At 39.1% G+C, this 18,577-nt stretch overlaps 1 protein-coding gene across 4 annotated transcripts in view; it reads right to left on the reverse strand.

The window, feature by feature from the left end:
• Window positions 1–18,577, reverse strand: part of SEMA5A (semaphorin 5A) — a 500,732-nt gene that overhangs the window by 91,286 nt on the left and 390,869 nt on the right. For all 4 annotated transcript variants that reach the window (XM_016952939.4, XM_054684172.2, XM_054684169.2 and 1 more), the window contains one exon: window positions 4,915–5,032. In XM_016952939.4, the coding sequence (XP_016808428.2) occupies window positions 4,915–5,032 (118 nt within the window). The remainder of the gene's footprint in view (window positions 1–4,914; window positions 5,033–18,577) is intronic.

An 18,577-nucleotide genomic window follows, 5' to 3' on the forward strand; every position in this document is an offset into this window, starting at 1 on the left:
GCACTCCAGCCTGGGCGACAGAGCGAGACTCCATCTCAAAAAAAAAAAAAAAAAAACTGTCATGTGAGCAATAGAGCAAGAATGCAGTCATTACTGAAGAGAGGGAGTCCAGCCATTCATGAGAGATTCGCCCCCATGACCTAAACACCTCCCACCAGGTCCCAACTCCAACACTGGGGATCACATTTCAACATCATATTTGTGGGGAGTGAACATGCAGACTATAATACATGATGCATTTTGGAATAGGGACTCATTACATCATATGGTACCCTGGTCATCATGTATCCACAAAGGGTGTGGATGGTATTCATGCATAAATAAAACTCAAGTAGATTCCTAAGACTATGCTACCCTTGTTAAACAACATTATGATTTATGCAGGACATATATATTACTCTAATCAGTCTAGATATGCCAATTTAGATTTTACTGATGCACTTCAAATCTCTTAAACTGAGAGTAATGTTTTCAATTACAATTTTATAAGCAAACAGAACATTAATCAATATGTCAGTAAACTATTGCCCTGTCATCTGTACTATAGAAACCCATAAACATTTTTAAATAGGGATCCCTCTGTAGAAAATAAGTCTTCTTTAAGTCCCTAATTCCCTAGAAAGATTTACTGGGGGTCCCTTATCCAATTCAAACTCTCTGGGTAGCAGAGGATTTAAGCCACTGCCATGGCCTGAATGTGCTCCTTCCAAATTCAGGTGTTTCCAGTGTGATACTATTAAGAAGTGGAATCTTGAAGAGGTGATTAGGTCAGGAGGGCTCCTACCTCAGGAATGGATTTGGTACCCTTATTAAGAGTTGTGACAAAGAAAGTTGGCTGTCTCTTGCCCTCCCAACTTCTTCTAGGCGGGACACAGCAAGAAGCCCCTCACCAGACTAAGTAGTGGTACCTTGATCTTAGACTTACCAGCCTTCAAGACGATGTGAAATAAATTTCTGTCCAATTTAAATCACTCACCCTTATGTATTCTGTTGTAGCAACATAAATGGTCTAAGACAGCCATAAGTCACAGCCACTGCATGAAGTTTGACTAGAACACTAACTTTGGGAAACTCAGTTGTGCTATGTCATTGATCCAAGGTTTGTGAAGGTTTACTTGGGAGGGTCACACACAAGAGGGTCTGAGGTTGACTCACCATCATCAATATTCCTGTAACTCTTATTGCACTCAATGTAACAGGATCTCCTGTCTTTCATTATGCAGCTTGCACTTTTACATGAGGTATAAGATATTTGGTTTCATTCAAAAATCCCTCAGCTTATAAAGCTTAATTTCCTTAGGATAGAGATACATACCTCTATGATCTATATATGTAGAGGTAGGTAACAGTGTTTACTGATTGCAAACTTCCCTCTGCTTTTTTTTGTATTTTACCGTCTCTAAAATAAACTGGCATCTTGCAATCCATGAGAGTGTTTTTTGTTGTTGTTGTTTCTTAGCAACATATAAAGCAATGGTACACATCACAACCAGTGGCATATCAGAAATGATTATATATGATAGATTTGCCCAATAAAATTAAGCCCTTGTTCCATTTCAGTTAAAAAATAACATGGAAGAAAATTACATTTCAATAGTTTTTTTAAATACCTAAGTTAATACTGCTGTATATTAATGCAAATCATTTACATCTAGGTCATCTCCTTCTAAGAGACAGATTTTTAGAAAGAGACGTATAGTTAGATAATATGAATTTCTCATTTTCAAAATGGTAGCCTATATAACCCAGAAATATATATGGTTTCCTTTCCTGTGTTTTGCGCAAAATGACATAATTTATTGTCTTTTGCTGCCTTCTTTGTATATGCTTAACTTATCTAAAGTGTATCTTGATATGTGATAAAATACATTGGGTGGGATGACAGAGATAGTTTTGTGTAATGAAATACCCTGTCATCAGAAGAAGCAGACCTTGTAATGAGTGTTTTGCTGACTGAGAGCCAGATATCACATCTCAGCTTTATTTTTGAAAGCAGAGATGGTAGAGGAGGCAGCCTTGACACCATGGCAGATCCTTGTTACCTTCTGATCTTACTTGTTAAAAACTCAAGTAAGGTCAGAAGGCAACAAGGACCTCAGGTCCTCTCGGTAGCAGGAAACAACTTTAGTGACCATCCTCTCTTCACTTCTGAAATATTAAATCTTTCCTTTTCTTTCTTTCTTTTTTTTTTTTTTTTTGAGCCAAGTCTTGTTCTGTTGCCCAGGCTGGAGTGCAGTGGTGATATGCTTTGGCTCTGTGTCCCCACCTAAATCTCATCTCAAACTGTAACCCCCACATGTCAAGGGTGGAACCTAGTGGGAGGTAATTGAATCATGGGGGTGGTTTCTCCCATTCTGTTTTCCTGATAGTGAGGGAGTTCTCACAAGATCTGATGGTTTAAAAGTGAGTTTCTCCTGAACTCTCTCTCCTGCTGACTTGTGAAGAAGGTGCATGCTTGCTTCTTCTTCACTTTCTGCCATGATTGTAAGTTTTCTGAGGCCTCTTCAGCCATGCAGAACTGTAAGTCAATTAAATCTCTATACCTTATAAATGACCGGTCTAGGTATTTCTTCATAGCAGTGTGAAAGCAGACTAATACAAGTGGCATGATCTCGGTTCACCACAGCCTCAAACTCTTAGGCTCAAGCAATCCTCCCACATCAGCCACCAGAGTAGCTGGAACTACACGTATGCACCATCATGCCTAATTAAATTATTTTACTTTTCTGTAGAGTCAGGGCCTTGCTATGTTGCCCAGGCTGGTCTCAAACTCTTGGCCTCAAGCAATCCTCCTGTCTCAGCCTCCTAAAGTGCTGGGTTTACAGGCATGAGCCACTGTGCCCAGCCAACTCTCCATTTAATGACTAAAGACATATACAATACATACATTCATTATAAACCACGTGTGTGGGTGTGTATTTCTGGCCTATGAACTCCAGCCCACAAACACTAGAGCACGGAGGGAAAGCCCTTCTAGGTTGAGGGTCCCACGGGGACAAGCTGCCTGCTGAGAAGCTCCCATTACAGATACTAATAATTACATAATTACTATCTCTCAGATATATACTAAAACAACTCTGGGTCCTAGAAAATGGCCTTATTACTTAAGAAACACAGCTATTATCTTGTGCCTTTTTTATGATTAAAAATGCAAGATCAAAGATCTGCAAGAAGATTTGCTGATTCTTCCAAAGTGTATGTCTGTACTTTGGAACCACATTTCAGGTATTAAACATTATGTTTTATCAAGCTGCAAAGAATGAAAGGTGAGTACCCTTGTGTTCTTAGTATTTTTCAGAAATAGGAAGGGACTTAGAACAAACAATGACATTTTTCTAACCATTTTAAAGGGATTTTGCAGAAAAATTGGCTACTAAAATAATAGATCTGAAGTTAAATAATCACGAGGACCCACAGCTAATCCTACTAGGAAGCTTTCCAGAGCCTAGATGTGGTGATACACACACTGTTACAGTGAAGGCCCCTTGATTCAGTGCCAACATTTAGGAAATGACACTGGTTTGAATAGCTCCAGACTTCCTTGCTTCCTCCTGTCTGGTTTCTGGTTTTCCGACTTTCTTTTATTTTTTATTTTTATTTTTTTTGAGATGGAGTTTCGCTCTGTCGCCCAGGCTGGAGTGCAGTGGCACGATCTCGGCTCACTGCAAGCTCTGCCTCCCGAGTTCACGCCATTCTCCTGCCTCAGCCTCCCAGCACAAGTAGCTGGGACTACAGGTGCCCGCCACCACGCCTGGCTGATTTTTTGTATTTTTTAGTAGAGATGGGGTTTCACTGTGTTAGCCAGGATGGTCTCGATCTCCTGACCTTGTGATCCACCCGCCTCGGCCTCCCAAAGTGCTGGGATTACAGGCATGAGCCACCGTGCCCGGCCTGGTTTTCCGACTTTCAAGCTGAAGGACAGGCTTTATGAATATGTGGTTGAGATAACAGAAAGGGTAAGTTCTTTGGTGGGAAACAGGCTGACTGTTGCGACGCCTTCGCAGTTCTAAAGCATGGAAGAAATAGCAAGGAGTTCACACACTGAATGTGCCACACCTCTGTCTTGCAGAGATACAGCAGAACTGATGGGCAGAGATCAGCAGTTTTGTAAAGGCAACATGACTTATGACTTTTCCATTACATGGAAGTTAATAACTGCTGTTCATATTCTATGAGAACACATAAGAGAATTTAAGATGATTCACTGAAATGTTCTAAAGGACAAAAATCCTCCAAAAACAAACAAACAAAAAAGCAAAAAATATTCTAAGTACTGGTTCCTATAAATGTGGACCCAAACACATATATCAGCAAAGGAAACCATGAAATGTGCTTTTCTTGGATTCAGTCTGGCTCTCAATACAGGTGAGTTTCTTCTCATTCCATAGAGTCCTCTATGGGAACGCACACTAGGCGGTCTCTTCCAGAACTTCCTGTGACCTTGAACAGGATCTACGGGTTGGCCCCACATGAAGGTGAAAGTAATATCCTTTAGTTTATTCTTTTCTCATCTTTCCTTATGTCAGCCTCTGGAATTATATCTCCCAAAAGAAATTTGTGGGTGTGGAAGTTTCTCTTTTATTAGTGCTGTAAGGGGCAAAATAGTCCACACCAAACTCTGGAGGGGGAAAAAAAATCCAAGAATAAAACAGAAACCATAAACTCCATTATAAAATCAACACAGTTTTCGGCGAAGACATTTCTCTTCAAACAGACAAAAAAACCTATTAACAGCATTCCACGTGGCCCTGTGCAAGCCAAGAGCTGAGTGATCTGAGAGAGCACAGACTGGGTTTGCAAAAAAGGTTCTCATATGAAAAGGTGCAGACAGCGTGACAGTGTGATTGAGGATCGCCAGGGGAGCATGGCTCCCGTGGGCAGCATTTTCAGAGGATGGAGAAGGTGGGCACTCACCGGACACGCAGAGATGCTCTGTTCCCACTGCGTCATGCTCAGGCTCTCCTCCAGGCTTGTGCATTTCTTCATTACCACGTCCCAGCCACAGTAAGGGTCCTGGGCCCCAATGCAGGTGCTGGAAACACACACCAAATGGTCAACAGAAAGGTCGCTTTACCCACGATAAGATACACAAGACAAGGCGAACCTGTCCCTTGGCAGAGAGGTATGGGATTTCTTACATATGAAGCCCAATGGGTATTTAGGCTGCACACTGGAGAGCACAGCTATCTGCACACTCCAGTAAGTACCTAATATTAAATCATTTACACAGACATTTTGAAAAATCTATGTTTTAATCTAACATACATGACAGATGACTAAAGATGAGCCAACATGAGCATTTTGCTGTCATAAATAGTGCTAAAATCAAGATTCTACAATGTTCAAAAACAATATAGCTGTGATCACCACTACCGTCGCCATTATCATCCGCCTCCTCTTTACAACATGTATTATTTGTTTAACACCTACTATCATATTAACTATAATACAGACTATCATAGCATGCAGATGCTTAAACGATTTTATAGGCAAGTTTTATTTACCGTTACCATCACCATAATCATCATCGTTATTACCACCACTTTATTGATGAGAAAACTGAGGCACAGAAAATCTGAGAAATTAGCCCAACAACATGCAGATACATCCAAAACTCTTCAACATGAATAGTTCAAACTCAAAAAATAGGAGCATCTTTCATTTGTTTACTGTAGCTTAAAAATATTAAAATTTTCAATTTAATAGTAATTTCATATAGTTGTGTCTATAATATCCTACACACGATATCAGAAGTATTGTAGATGGCGGATATTTTCTTTTTAACTTTGTCTAAATGAAAGAGTTCATACACTACATGGGCATTATTAGATGAGGGCTGTGGCCTTTACATTATAAAGACAAGCAAAGGTAAATGAGGGAGGAAAAAGACAGAGATGATAGCGATGGAGCCAGAAATATACAGAAGATAATGTCATGGGCACGCAGGACATTGAACCTGGGAATTCTGTGAATGCACCAAGAAGTTGGAGGGGCAGGAAGCAGATGTGAGGAAAGAGAGGCAATGCCAGCATGGAGGTGCTAATGACCCCTCTTAGAGGCAGGATAGTGCTTACAGTGAGGGAGGTCCTGTTACAAACTAGTCAAGGACTAGAAATCTGGTAGGACCAGAAATCATGGCTTAACCATCAACCCTGTCAGCAGGGAGGTAGCGTAAGTAAGTAATGATGAGTTGTTCATATTTATAATACAAAATAATCATTGTTAAAACACCAAATGTATTAATCATATATAAAGCAGTTTTCTAAGAATGTGACTTATATTTGGTCATTTAAACCCCATGACAACCTTATAAATACAGTACCTCAATTAGGCACTACATTGACTGTCGCTTTGAAATGAAGAAACTGAAGGAGGGAAAGATCGATTTGAAGGCTGTACAGCTAGGGAAGATATGTTTACAGTTGATAAATCTACTGATGTGTAGTAAGTTATTACACAATTATCATTTATTAATTACCTAAAGAAGTGCAAATGATTTAAAAAGCTGTTTCTCAGAAGTAGGGCTAGGTTGGGGTACAAAAATGTATGAAACAACTACCTGTTCCTATAACCTCATTAAAACTCCTTGATATGCGACCATATGCAGACATGACTTCCATTCAAAAATACAAACAAGGCAGTTATAAAGGACAAGGGGAAAGCCTATTTCCCTAGTAGTAGGTACTGTTTATACTAACTCACATATTCTGCAGATATTTTATCCATACATATAAGCATGCTTGTGTGCACATATCTATATATACACATATATATTTTGTTATTGTTTATAGGCAAATATGTTTTATATAATAATGATATGCAATACACACAAATGTGATTGTGCACGCGGTTTCACATTTTGCTTTCTACAACCAATAATCTATTATTGCACTATTCTTGTCAATAAATATAGCTCTACCTTACTCCCTTTAACAGCTGTATAGTGCTCCATTTCTTTGATGAACCAACATTTAAATTTCCCCTTCATTTTATTTATTTTATTTTCAATTTTTTATTTCCATAGGTTATGTGGGAACAGGTGGTGTTTGGTTACATGAGTAGTTTTGTGGTGATTTATGAGATTTTGGTGCACCCATCACCCAAGCAGTATACAATATCCACTGCATCCAATTTGTGGTATTTTATCCCTCACCCCCTTCCTACCCTTTGCCCCTGAGTCCCCAAAGTCCATTGTGTCATTCTTATGCCTTTGCATCCTCATAGCTCAGCTCCCACTTAGGAGTGAGAACATGCGACGTTTGCTTTTCTATTCCTGAGTTACTTCACTTAGAATAATAGGCTCCAATTTCACCCAGGTTACTGTTAATTTATTCCTTTTTATGGCTGAGTAGTATTCCACCATATATATGTATCACAGTTTCTTCAACCTCTCCTTGATTGATGGGCATTTGGGTTGGTTCCACATTTTTGCAATTGTGAATTGTGCTGCTATAAACATGCATGTGCAAGTGCCTTTTTTCATATAATGACTTCTTCTCCACCAGATAGATACCCAGTAGTGGGATTGCTGGATCAAATGGTAGTTCTACTTTTAGTTCTTTAAGGAATCGCCACACTGTTTTCCATAGTAATTGTACTAGTTTACATTCCCACCAGCAGTGTAAATTTCCCCTTTAAAATTATTAACTTTACCCTTTAAAAGCAAGGCTGCAGTGCTCATTTTTGTATGGGTTTTCTATATGATAAAATTTTATTCATGTAACTGTTGAGTCAAAAGTTATGGGCATTATTAAATTTGGACCAACCAAAAATATGGGAGTGCCTCTGCTGCCTCACCCTGTTACAAACTGGATGTTACCATATTTTTTTTTCTTTTTTTTTATTATACTTTATGTTTTAGGGTACATGTGCACATTGTGCAGGTTAGTTACATATGTATACATGTGCCATGCTGGTGTGCTGCACCCACTAACTCGTCATCTAGCATTAGGTATAAAAGGACTATAAATCATGCTGCTATAAAGACACATGCACACGTATGTTTATTGCGACATTATTCACAATAGCAAAGACTTGGAACCAACCCAAATGTCCAACAATGATAGACTGGATTAAGAAAATGTGGCACATATACACCATGGAATACTATGCAGCCATAAAAATGATGTTACCATATTTTTTAACTCACCCAAAGGGTGAGTCTTTCAGAAAGCTGGTATATGAAAAAAATAGAATTTCCCAACTGTCTGTTTTCATTTCTTTCAGTTGTGTCTTAGGTTAAGGCTTAGCATAGATGAATATACTTTTTAAACATTTGCATTTTCCATGTGTAAACTTGCTATTCATATCCAAATCCTGATTTGATCTCTTTCATGAGTCATTCATTTTATTACATGGTCACTGGAAGGGGTGATTTTTGCATTAAAATGCAGCCCTCTCTGAGTAATATTTTCCCTGTTTGACATTTTTTTCTTGAGATATACATGTTATAAGATTTTATGCAGTAAAATTTATGAACACTTTTCTTTATAGCATCAAATGTGTGTTCCATGTTAAGATCTTTCTCACTTAAATCTTCCCAACTTAAAGATTAAGCATCAAACATTATAGAAAGATTAAAGATTATAGAAACATCACTCCCCCAATTCCTTCTGATTCTTCTAAGGTATCATTTTTTGGCTCCCTATCCTTTATCTACTTGAAATGTATTTTTCTCCTCCTCATAAACAAACAAACAAATCAAAAATCACAAATACATATTAAAAAATCTAAACATCTCAAACCCCACACAAAACAAACAAATTCAGGTGTTAGAGGAAGAGTAATAGATGTGAGTATGGTTTCTTTTCCCATTATTCAAATGACATCCTTTTCAAATACTACAAGTTTATAACAGAGAGTGTCAGCATAAGAATTTTAAAATCTCTAGCTTTGGGAATATGATTCCCAATAATGTACTATTTTAAATAAAAAATTATTTCAATGATCAGTCTCATTGAATAAAACTTGAACCTGTATTTTTATTGTAGAAAACACATAAAAATTTTCTCAATTCTCAAGACACGCAATTGATTTAATAACACTTTTTTGTGCTGGGAATAGAGAAGATGAGAATAAACTATCACAACCAATGACTAAGACCATGAAACGTGTGCATTTATTATCCAGGTGTCAGCAATTTCTTCCTGAGTAACTTTGCATGTGCAGTGTTGTTCTGTAGAAAAATACCCAGAGGAAGTTGCTGGAAATCTGGAGACCCTTCAAGTGCAACTCATGAGACAGAGAAGGGTGGGGTGAGTGCTAAGAGTCCTTCTGCTCCCTGCTGTGACTCCACCTGGCTGTGCCAATGAGATCGAATCTGAGAGTGTCTTCATCTTACTAAACTAGCCAAAAGTGACATATTTATATTTGCGGCTCCTATGGCAAACCTGAGAGTAATTCTTTTATTGACAAAATAACATAGTGTATATCACATATGGGAATTCTCTGTGTATGATTCTTTACACAGAGCAAAAGCATAGCGAGGCTACACTTAGAGATCATTCAAAAGGCCTGCATTCCTTTTCGTGTTTCTTAGTAAAGCAACATGACCAGTAGGTAAAATTAAACCTCCAAAAAGGGAAAAATTCCACGGACTCCCCACGTTTACCCCAGACTTCCCATGCAAAGCTGCTTGGAGACTTAAAACAATGCCACAATGTTAGAGGGAAGTATTTCAAGCTGTTTTAAGTGGAAAGCTGCATGTAATAACATCTCTTTCTTCTGATGATGCCAATGGTTCTGCACGTTCTTAACATTACACTTATCCTTTAAAATGTTAAAATGTCTTTACAAACACAAATGCCCATTCAATAAAATATCATGTATATTTAAATATAATTTCCTCATGCAAAATATTTTACACCATGGGCAAAATTCTGATGAGATCTACCTTTATTCTAAATTATGTCTTAAGAAAATCTATTACACAATTTTATTTTTGGAAGCTGGATCTCTTTAAGAAACTGTGGAAAATCATGGGTTTCCAATTAATGCAGCCATTGTGAAAGTGGCTTTTCTGTATTCCACTTTGAAAATGTTTTTCCTTGTGTGATAAATATTTTTAATAAAAGTTTTAGCTTGATTTAATTATTCTAAATTGTAAACATATGTCATAGCATCATTTTGTACCCCATAAATATATTCTGTTCAAATATAATTATCAACATTCAATTTTAAAATTTCCATAATGTGTTAATGACCTTACACTATTCTCATTTTACATATTACCCTGGTATTTGAAAGTATCTGAATTTAGATAAAAATGTTAGTCAGAATCCGAAGGTTTAATTTTTTTTGAAAACACACTTATTGAGGGTATTTTTTAGAGCTAAACGTATATTTGGAGACAGGCCTTAATTCTAAAAAGCAGGATAAATGTCTACTTTCCTTTCCACATGACAATAACATCAACACATATCTAAATTATTTCTTTACATTTTAAAAATTTGCAATTATGTTTTCTGTTAGTTGGAGTAACATAAAAATAAGTTTATTCATTAAAATATTTTCACTGTATTTCTGAAAAGTTGAGATTTATTACTAAGTACAATTCCTCGTGCCTAATAGATTATCTAAGTATCAGTGATGACTTTATCTGGCTTGTCACTGTCACACTAATTATCATTAGGTCAGTTTATTTTTGATATTAAGAATTTTTGCCATTTTGTTAATATAAAATGTATTCTTAAACATGGGATTTTAAAAGTGTTTCAATCATGTATCGATTCAGCACATAGTTACGAGCACTTGCTATGAAGTCAACTTTGAAAGTGCTGGGTGTACCATGGCAAACAGACACTGTCACTGAGCTCCTAGAACTTACCATTTGGTTAATAAAGTAAATATTAAATAGTTACATGATAAATATCAACAACCAGTTGCAAAGGAAGAATTCAAAGGGCCATAAGAGTCTGGTGAATCCCCACTTCAATGGGTGCGTGAGCCTTGGGTGAGAGGATATGTAGGGACTGGAACAAATGGGATGAACAGAAGTGACCCATTTGATAGGAGCCAGCAAGAACAGAACTTTTTGCAGAGAGATCAGCTTGGGAAAAGCACTCAGTGGGGAGAGAACTTGGAGAGTTTGAAGAACTGGTAAAATGGAGGCTGGACTTGGGCTGAAGCTTGAGGAGAGAAATGGGCAGAGTCCTTGGGCCCCACTAAAGATTGAGGGTTTCCTTGTAAGTGTTGCATACTTTAAAGTGCTTCCCAAATACTGTGCAAGAGCCACACTTCAAACATCAATATTAATTTCTATTATCATTACAATGATTGTGGTAGTGATCAACCTGCCTATGAATTATCCCTTCCCTAATTACTATGAAAATCTGTCTCATTCCTAAGCACCATGTTATCATATACTTCATAAGCTATTCTTTTACTTTAAGAGCTGCAATTAAAAACATTATCTGGCCAGGCACGGTGGCTCACGCCTGTAATCCCAACACTTTGGGAGCTAAAGGTGGGTAGATCATTTGAGGTCAGGAGTTCAAGACCAGCTTGGTCAACATGGTCTTGAACCATGTTCAAAAATAGAAAAATTAACCGGGCGTGGTGGCACATGCCATGTTGGGAGGCTGAGGCAGGAGAATCACTTGTACCTCAGAGGCAGAGGCTGCAGTGAGCTGAGATCGTGCCATTGCACTCCAGCCTGGGTGACAGAGTGAGAATCCATCTCAGACAAAGAAACAAACAAATTATCTTATGAAAAATAAGACTGAAGAAAATTCCAAGTAGACAATAACCTTCCTGAGACATCCACAGATCCTTCAATTGGTAAATCCAACTAGAACATACATTTTCTTTGTTTTCCTCTTCTGCAAAACTAGAACAAAAATACCTATTCACAGGGCTGTTTGGAGAGTTATATCGTGCTGGACAGTATATAAAAAAGGTTTTTTTGAGATGGAGATGCATACAGTTGTTATAATTAGTCCCTAAGCACAATTTCAAGTTATTATACACTATGGACTTCTGAGGTAGTTGAAAACATTCTATATTGAAAATACTAAGTCCAGTAATAATTCACATTACATGCTACGATTTGTAGGTGAAATTAATGTACTTGATTTCAATTAGTGATTAACTTTTAATACTTTTCATGTATTAAAAACTACTCGGCTTAACATTAAATAACACTGATCAAATACAATGGCTGTTTTTTACATTTCATTTTGCACTTAATATTAAATTTAAATAATTGACTTATACTGGCACTAACACTAAGCATACTAAGCATATGTTCTTTTAGTTAAAACCTTAATAGGCAAATATAACATTTCAATTTTCCTGAAAAATCTGTTTTAAAATTGAACAAGATTGATACACATTTTACAGTGAAGCGTTTCAGGAAAATTGATAATTTAAAAAATAGTGATGGGATTAGATAGAGCACATTTGAAATAAACAAGTCAAAAGTTCTTCCTGGATCTAGGACTTGTGATTAACTTGGTTTGCCAGCTTTGGTTTCTGACCTGATGCAGAGACCCCGTTCCACTCCCTCTTTAAGCACTGAATCCTGAGCTGTTTATCTTGACCTCCTTGTGGGCTTCAATCATTGTAAACTTTTCTCTAGAACAAATATAAAGTCTTTCTAGAAAGGCCAAGACTGCCTCCAGGACAAAGCCAGGAACGGCAGCCTCTTCCATGGCTAGGATTGTACCAGGGGACCAAAACCAGGACAAAGGGGGCACAGGGTGTTTCAATGGCCCAACATAAACCTTCCATGGTTCCACGATGTGGAAGTAACTCACCAGGAATGGCAACCAGAAACAGCTGTGTCTATGTGCTCAAGAAGAAAAGAAAATAATTACTGGTCACTTCATTCAGGGAGAAACCCACACCATTGGTATTCCACATTCTCTATTCCATAAGTAGGCATAATTATAGGTACCTCCAAAGTTCACCCTCCCCCAGTGTCCTCTCCTCTTGGCTAATTAAGATTTAAAATGAAGACACGATTACTTATTTGCTATATAACATGTTTTTCTTTTTCAAGAGAAACACTTCTGTGAAATAGGGTTTAAGGGTCAACAATTATGCCTGAAGAATGCAGAAGGTGTCAAGTAATACATTTTAATTTTTACTCAAAACCTTAAAAGGGCGTAAGTCCAGAGGGGAAAATATGTATTATTCTGTTTTCTTATAATTCACCTAACTTAACAGTTTGACTGCAATTGAGTGGAAGAGGTTCAATGCCAAGGAACCCTTCTGTGTAGTACAGCCCACCCCTCAGAAAGAACATTTGTCCCTCTCAGCGGGTAGTTACAGCAAGTGTGAGGTCTGCCTTGAATGTGGATTCTCTGGTGCCGTCATGACTGCTGGGCAGCCGGTGACAGTGGTGAAGGCAAGCACCTAGCTCTCTTCACACTTGGCCTTGTGTAGCCTTCATCAGTGCCTGAATCCCAGTTGCTCTTGTGTGGATAGAGACATGTTCACTTGAGACAGGGAATTATTGCAAATCCACGGACTGATGCTCCCACTGCTTGGATGAGGCCATGCTGACATCACTCACCCAAGCACATCATGTGGTCATGCTAGAGTCTCGTGAACTGTTGATTTGCCCCGACAGAGTAAGGTAACAATTGAATGAAAGGAGAAGAATCCTCCTCTCAGACAACGTGAAGTTGTTTGAAGGCAGAGCAGCAAATGATTGGCTGGTCAATTTACCTTCAGTTTAGTCCGGAGACCATGCGAAGTATATGTGGGCAAAGAAGGCAAACCACACATACAAGAGCAGTCTGTCCTTTTTACTTTTTTTTTTCTTTTTCTTTCTTGTTTGTTCATTCACTTTTTATTTTGACTTACATCTAGGACAGAGGGAGACTTTGAATCCCAGCCTTCAACATAGTGTGCAGAAAGTGTAAAAGACCACTCACAGGCAATGCCAACTCAGAAGGACCTGCAAAAACTGAGTATAGTATTAAAACAGGAAAGGAACTATCTTGTGTCGAATTCTTATTATGTACCAGACCCCTAACATAGCCTCTCTCTCTTTATCTCCAATAACACACTCCTATGGAAACAGGGTTGAGAAATGAGATACAAAGAATTTGAGTAACTGGCTTATGGTCACACACACACACAAAGCCCCATCCAGAACCATCTGAATGCAAAGCTCATGCTCTTTCCATAGGCAAGCTGTTTTGCAAACATATGAGAATAGTTATCTCCTTAAGAATTCACTGGACTATGCAGCAAATAAAAATCTTAGGAGAAGCCCAGGTGCTCCTATTTAGAATAACTCAGGTGCAGGGGTCTGGAGCCAAGAAGTGGTGGCAGCTCAAGCTTTCCTATGGAATTCTTACATAACTTTAAATTTGAGAGCTCAAAAGCAGGAGGCCTGTGGAGTAGATATTAAAGAAGAAAACTTTTTTTTTTTAGACGGAGTCTCTGTCGCCCAGACTGGAGTGTAGTGGTGCAATCTCGGCTCACTGCAAACTCCACCTCCCTGGTTCAAGCAATTCCCCTGCCTCAGCCTCCCAAGTAGCTGAGATTACAGGCGCCTGCCACCACATCCAGCTTTTTTTTTTTTTTTTTTGTATTTTTAGCAGAGATGGGGTTTCACCATGTTGACCAGACTAGTCTTGAACTCTTGCCCTCAAGCAATCCACCCTCCTTGGCCTCCCAAAATGCTGGGATTAAGGTGTGAGCCACTGTGCCTGGCCAAGAAGGAAACTTTTTCTTTCTAATCTCCTTTAGTTGTGTTTCTCAACTGAAGTACAAACAGTTGGTAATAGATTTTCAAACTTTACCCAGCTGACTGTTGAAAACACACATTGCCATTTAGAGACCAAGGACACATTCTCTTAGTAAAGCAGTTTCACATGTTGATGGGTTCTTACCCACCCTGCCCAGGGTCTGGGGATATTACCTTACGACAACACTGGAATACACTGTGCTCCAGCCCAACCTTACCTTGGAACCCCTCTTATCATGTCTTCCTCACTGTCCTAATTAGCACTTACCACTTTCATTAGTGCCAGCACCAACAAAAACTCGGTGCATTTACTTTCTGCCATTTCTCTATTTTTAAAAACAGATTTAATGGTGGCATCCATATAATGTTGCTGTGCTTTATTACATTTTTGTTGTATCATACAGATGTCTTCATAGGTGTCGCTTAATGGCTTCAGAATAACTCAATCAGAGAACAATCGTTGAAAGGGTGTATCATAAGTGGTGATTAATTCCCTTACTACTGGAAATTGAAAAATTAGAACACTGGTTATGATACAGATATAGCTTTAAAAAATAATTGGAGAGGAACATTAGGTGAGGAGATTAGATCCTAGTGTATTCCAGGATCAGACTTTAAAGATAAATCGATTTTGGAATAAATTCTAAGGTAACTCCAAGGTCCTTTGGTTCAGTTCCATGACAGCAGGTGATTTTACTTACATCAGAATTTCTTATTACACTCTGAGTCCTCTGAAGGCAGGGTCAGGGATGCCTCATTCATCATCCTCTATGCAGGGCCCCACTTGGTGTTTGGCATGTATTGAGTTCAATAAATATAATATAAAGGAATTAATTACAAAAAATCCACATTCTCTAGAGGTTAAACCAAAGCCAGCACAAACAAAAACTCAAGACTTTGAGATTTGGCAAATATTAAATTCATTCTGAGGGGATAATATTTACTTTGTAAAATGGGTACATGTCAAAATGTCCTCCTGAATGTTTATTTGATTAATGACCAAATGAGTAAGGTTGTCTGGCTGGGAGACCACGTGGAGACCCTGCAATTTCTCTGTGCACATTGTATGCTTTTTCCATTGGCAGATGCTGTCTTTAGGGAATATTTAATTAAGAAAGGTGTCAACCTATTAACTCCAGCTTTTAAAACTTTGACCTTTAGAGCAATAAACATCCTGTAGTAATCTAATTTCCATACTAATTTTTTGATGAGGTGTTAATTTCTTTAACTAAATGATACTATTAAAGGCTAACTGCATTAAGAACGCCCAAATACCAGTTCACTCAATAGAACCAATGTCTTTTTCCTTTTCTTTTTCTTGTTTTCCTAGACAGAGTCTTGCTCTGTCACCCAGGCTGGAGTGTACTGCAACCTCCGCCTCCTGGGTTTAAGCGATTCTCCTGCCTCAGCCTCAGAGTAGCTGGTTTTACAGGCTTGTGCCACCAAGCCCGGCTAATGTTTGTATTTTTAGTAGAGACAGGGTTTCGCCATGTTGGCCAGGCTAGTCTTGAACTCCTGACCTCTTGATCCACCCGGGTCAGCCTCCCAAAGTGCGGGGATTGTAGGAATGAGCCACCATGTCCTGCCCAATGTCTTTTTCTTAATGGTCCATCTTTCCCTCTAGTCTTATAAGGCACAATTTAAAAGGTGTGACTCTTTTATATGTAAGCTATAATTCTTCCAGTTCCCAGATTTTCTCTCCTTTCCCCCAATTAGTTCATTAAGCAAAAATAAAACAAACCAAAAAAAAAAAAAAAAAAAAAAAAAACCCACCTAAGGCCCAAAGGCTTTCAATCCTTTTGCTACTGTATGATATTGCCACATTTTTCTGTAAAGGAATTTTATTTTGTCACAAGAATTTTGCTTCCTTTCAAGGTATGAAGTAAATTAGCAGATAAGGGAGAGGCAGAAGGTCCATTTGCTACTTTAACAAATATTATATTTACTGACCCTTTTTTGAGCTGGATACCAGGCTGGGGGCTTCATTGAACTCAGAAGCACAGAGGAAGCCCAGGCTTTGGGAGCTCATGTTCCCACAGCTTGAATGAAGCCTGTGCTGGCATGCAGGAATTTACAGTCTACTTTCTGTTCTATGATAAAAGATTAAGTGCACACTCTTTCAATGAATGTTAAATAAAAAATTAAGATTGTATGAGTAAGTATCCAAAGGGTAGAAAATTCCATGATGTTCAGAAAATATTAGGGTACAGATTAATCTATGTAATTTAATAACTCATTTGATAAATGAAATACCTAATTTTCTAAATTAGTGTTATTAAGGAACATTCATTTATTCAAAAGGCAGATGATAATCTAACTTAGGGGTCAGCAAACCACACAGCCTGTGGCCAAATTCATACAGCCACCTAAACTTTTCCTGAAACACAGAACTGGGGAATGTTCCTCTCTGGTGACTGTTCAGGAGTGCACAGAGGCCACAGGGCAAGGCTTACTCACAAGTGACCTAAGCTTTGGCCCCAGGATCCTCCCTGATCCTGGAACGTGGGAGGATTACGAGGAACTGCTGCAAAACCATTCCTCCCTCATCCCTATGTCCCAGGAAGGCTGTCAGGAGCTTCTCATTGCTTTCCAGGTTCTGATGAGGTGTAAGGCTTTCTGCCCCTTCATATACCCGCACTAGGATACAGCTTTAGGCTCTAAAACTGCCAGGCTACAGCATGGAACGGGCTCCTGAGAGCACAGTGCCTTAGTCCTCCTGCTGCACTGTCACCTGGCCATTTTGTTTTGTTTTGTTTTGTTTTTGAGACAGAGTCTCACTCTGTCGTCCAGGCTGGAGTGCAGTGGTGTGATCTCGGCTCACTGCAACCTCTGCCTCCCGGGTTCAAGCGATTCTCTTGCCTCAGCCTTCTAAGTAGCTGTGATTTCAGGCATGCGCTACCATGTCCAGCTAATTTTTGTATTTTTAGTGGAGACGGGGTTTTGCCATGTTGGCCAGGCTAGTCTTGAACTCCTGCCCTCAAGTGATCTGCCCTCCTCAGCCTCCCAAAGTGCTGCAATTACAAGTGTGAGCCACCATGCCTGGCTGCCCCTTTTGTTTTGATGTCATCCTGTGGGACAAGGGATGTGGTGAGTAGACTCATTTTCTGCTCTTTTTTTGGCTAAGTAATAAACTGTCTGGATCTAAAAGCGGATCACACTTTTTTCAACAGACAAATCCATCAGCCTTGCTTGACCCACACATCTACCCATTCATTATGGTCTATGGCTGCTTTCACACTGCAAGGGAAGAGCTGAGGAGTTTCAACAGAGACCGGACACCTGTGCAGCCTACAAGTGTTTCTCTCTGGCCCTTTGCAAAGAAAGTTTGCCAACATGCTGATCCACTCCACACAGAGGCCTTAAAATGACTTTAAAAGTCCACATCAGGGCGAGGTGCGGTGGCCTATGCCTGTAATCTCAGCAATTTGGGAGGCTGAGGTGGGTGGATCACCTGAGATCAGGAGTTAAAGACCATCCTGGCCAACATGGTGAAACCCCGTCTCTACTAAAAATACAAAACTTAGCCAGACCTGGTGGCGCATGCCTGTAGTCCCAGCTACTTGGGAGGCTGAGGCAGGAGAATCACTTGAACTCGGAAGATGGAGGTTGCAGTGAGCTGAGATCACACCACTGCACTCTAGCCTGGGTAACAGAGTGAGACTTGTCTCAAAAACAAAACAAAACAGAATAAAAAGAGTCCAAATCAGCGGCCCTCCCATCACCACACCTCTAAGCTGTTCTTTTCTTAGCCTTGAAGAGGTACAATCAGTCACACTACTTGGAAGGCTATAACATTTTCTTGTGGGAGAAAATAACAACCTGATTTCTAGACAAGATTATTAGAGCACAGGTCCTGTGGCTGCTCTTTTCCTCCTG

This window comes from Pan troglodytes, chromosome 4 (genome assembly GCF_028858775.2).
Source record: "Pan troglodytes isolate AG18354 chromosome 4, NHGRI_mPanTro3-v2.0_pri, whole genome shotgun sequence".
In the NCBI taxonomy this organism is placed as follows: domain Eukaryota; kingdom Metazoa; phylum Chordata; class Mammalia; order Primates; family Hominidae; genus Pan; species Pan troglodytes.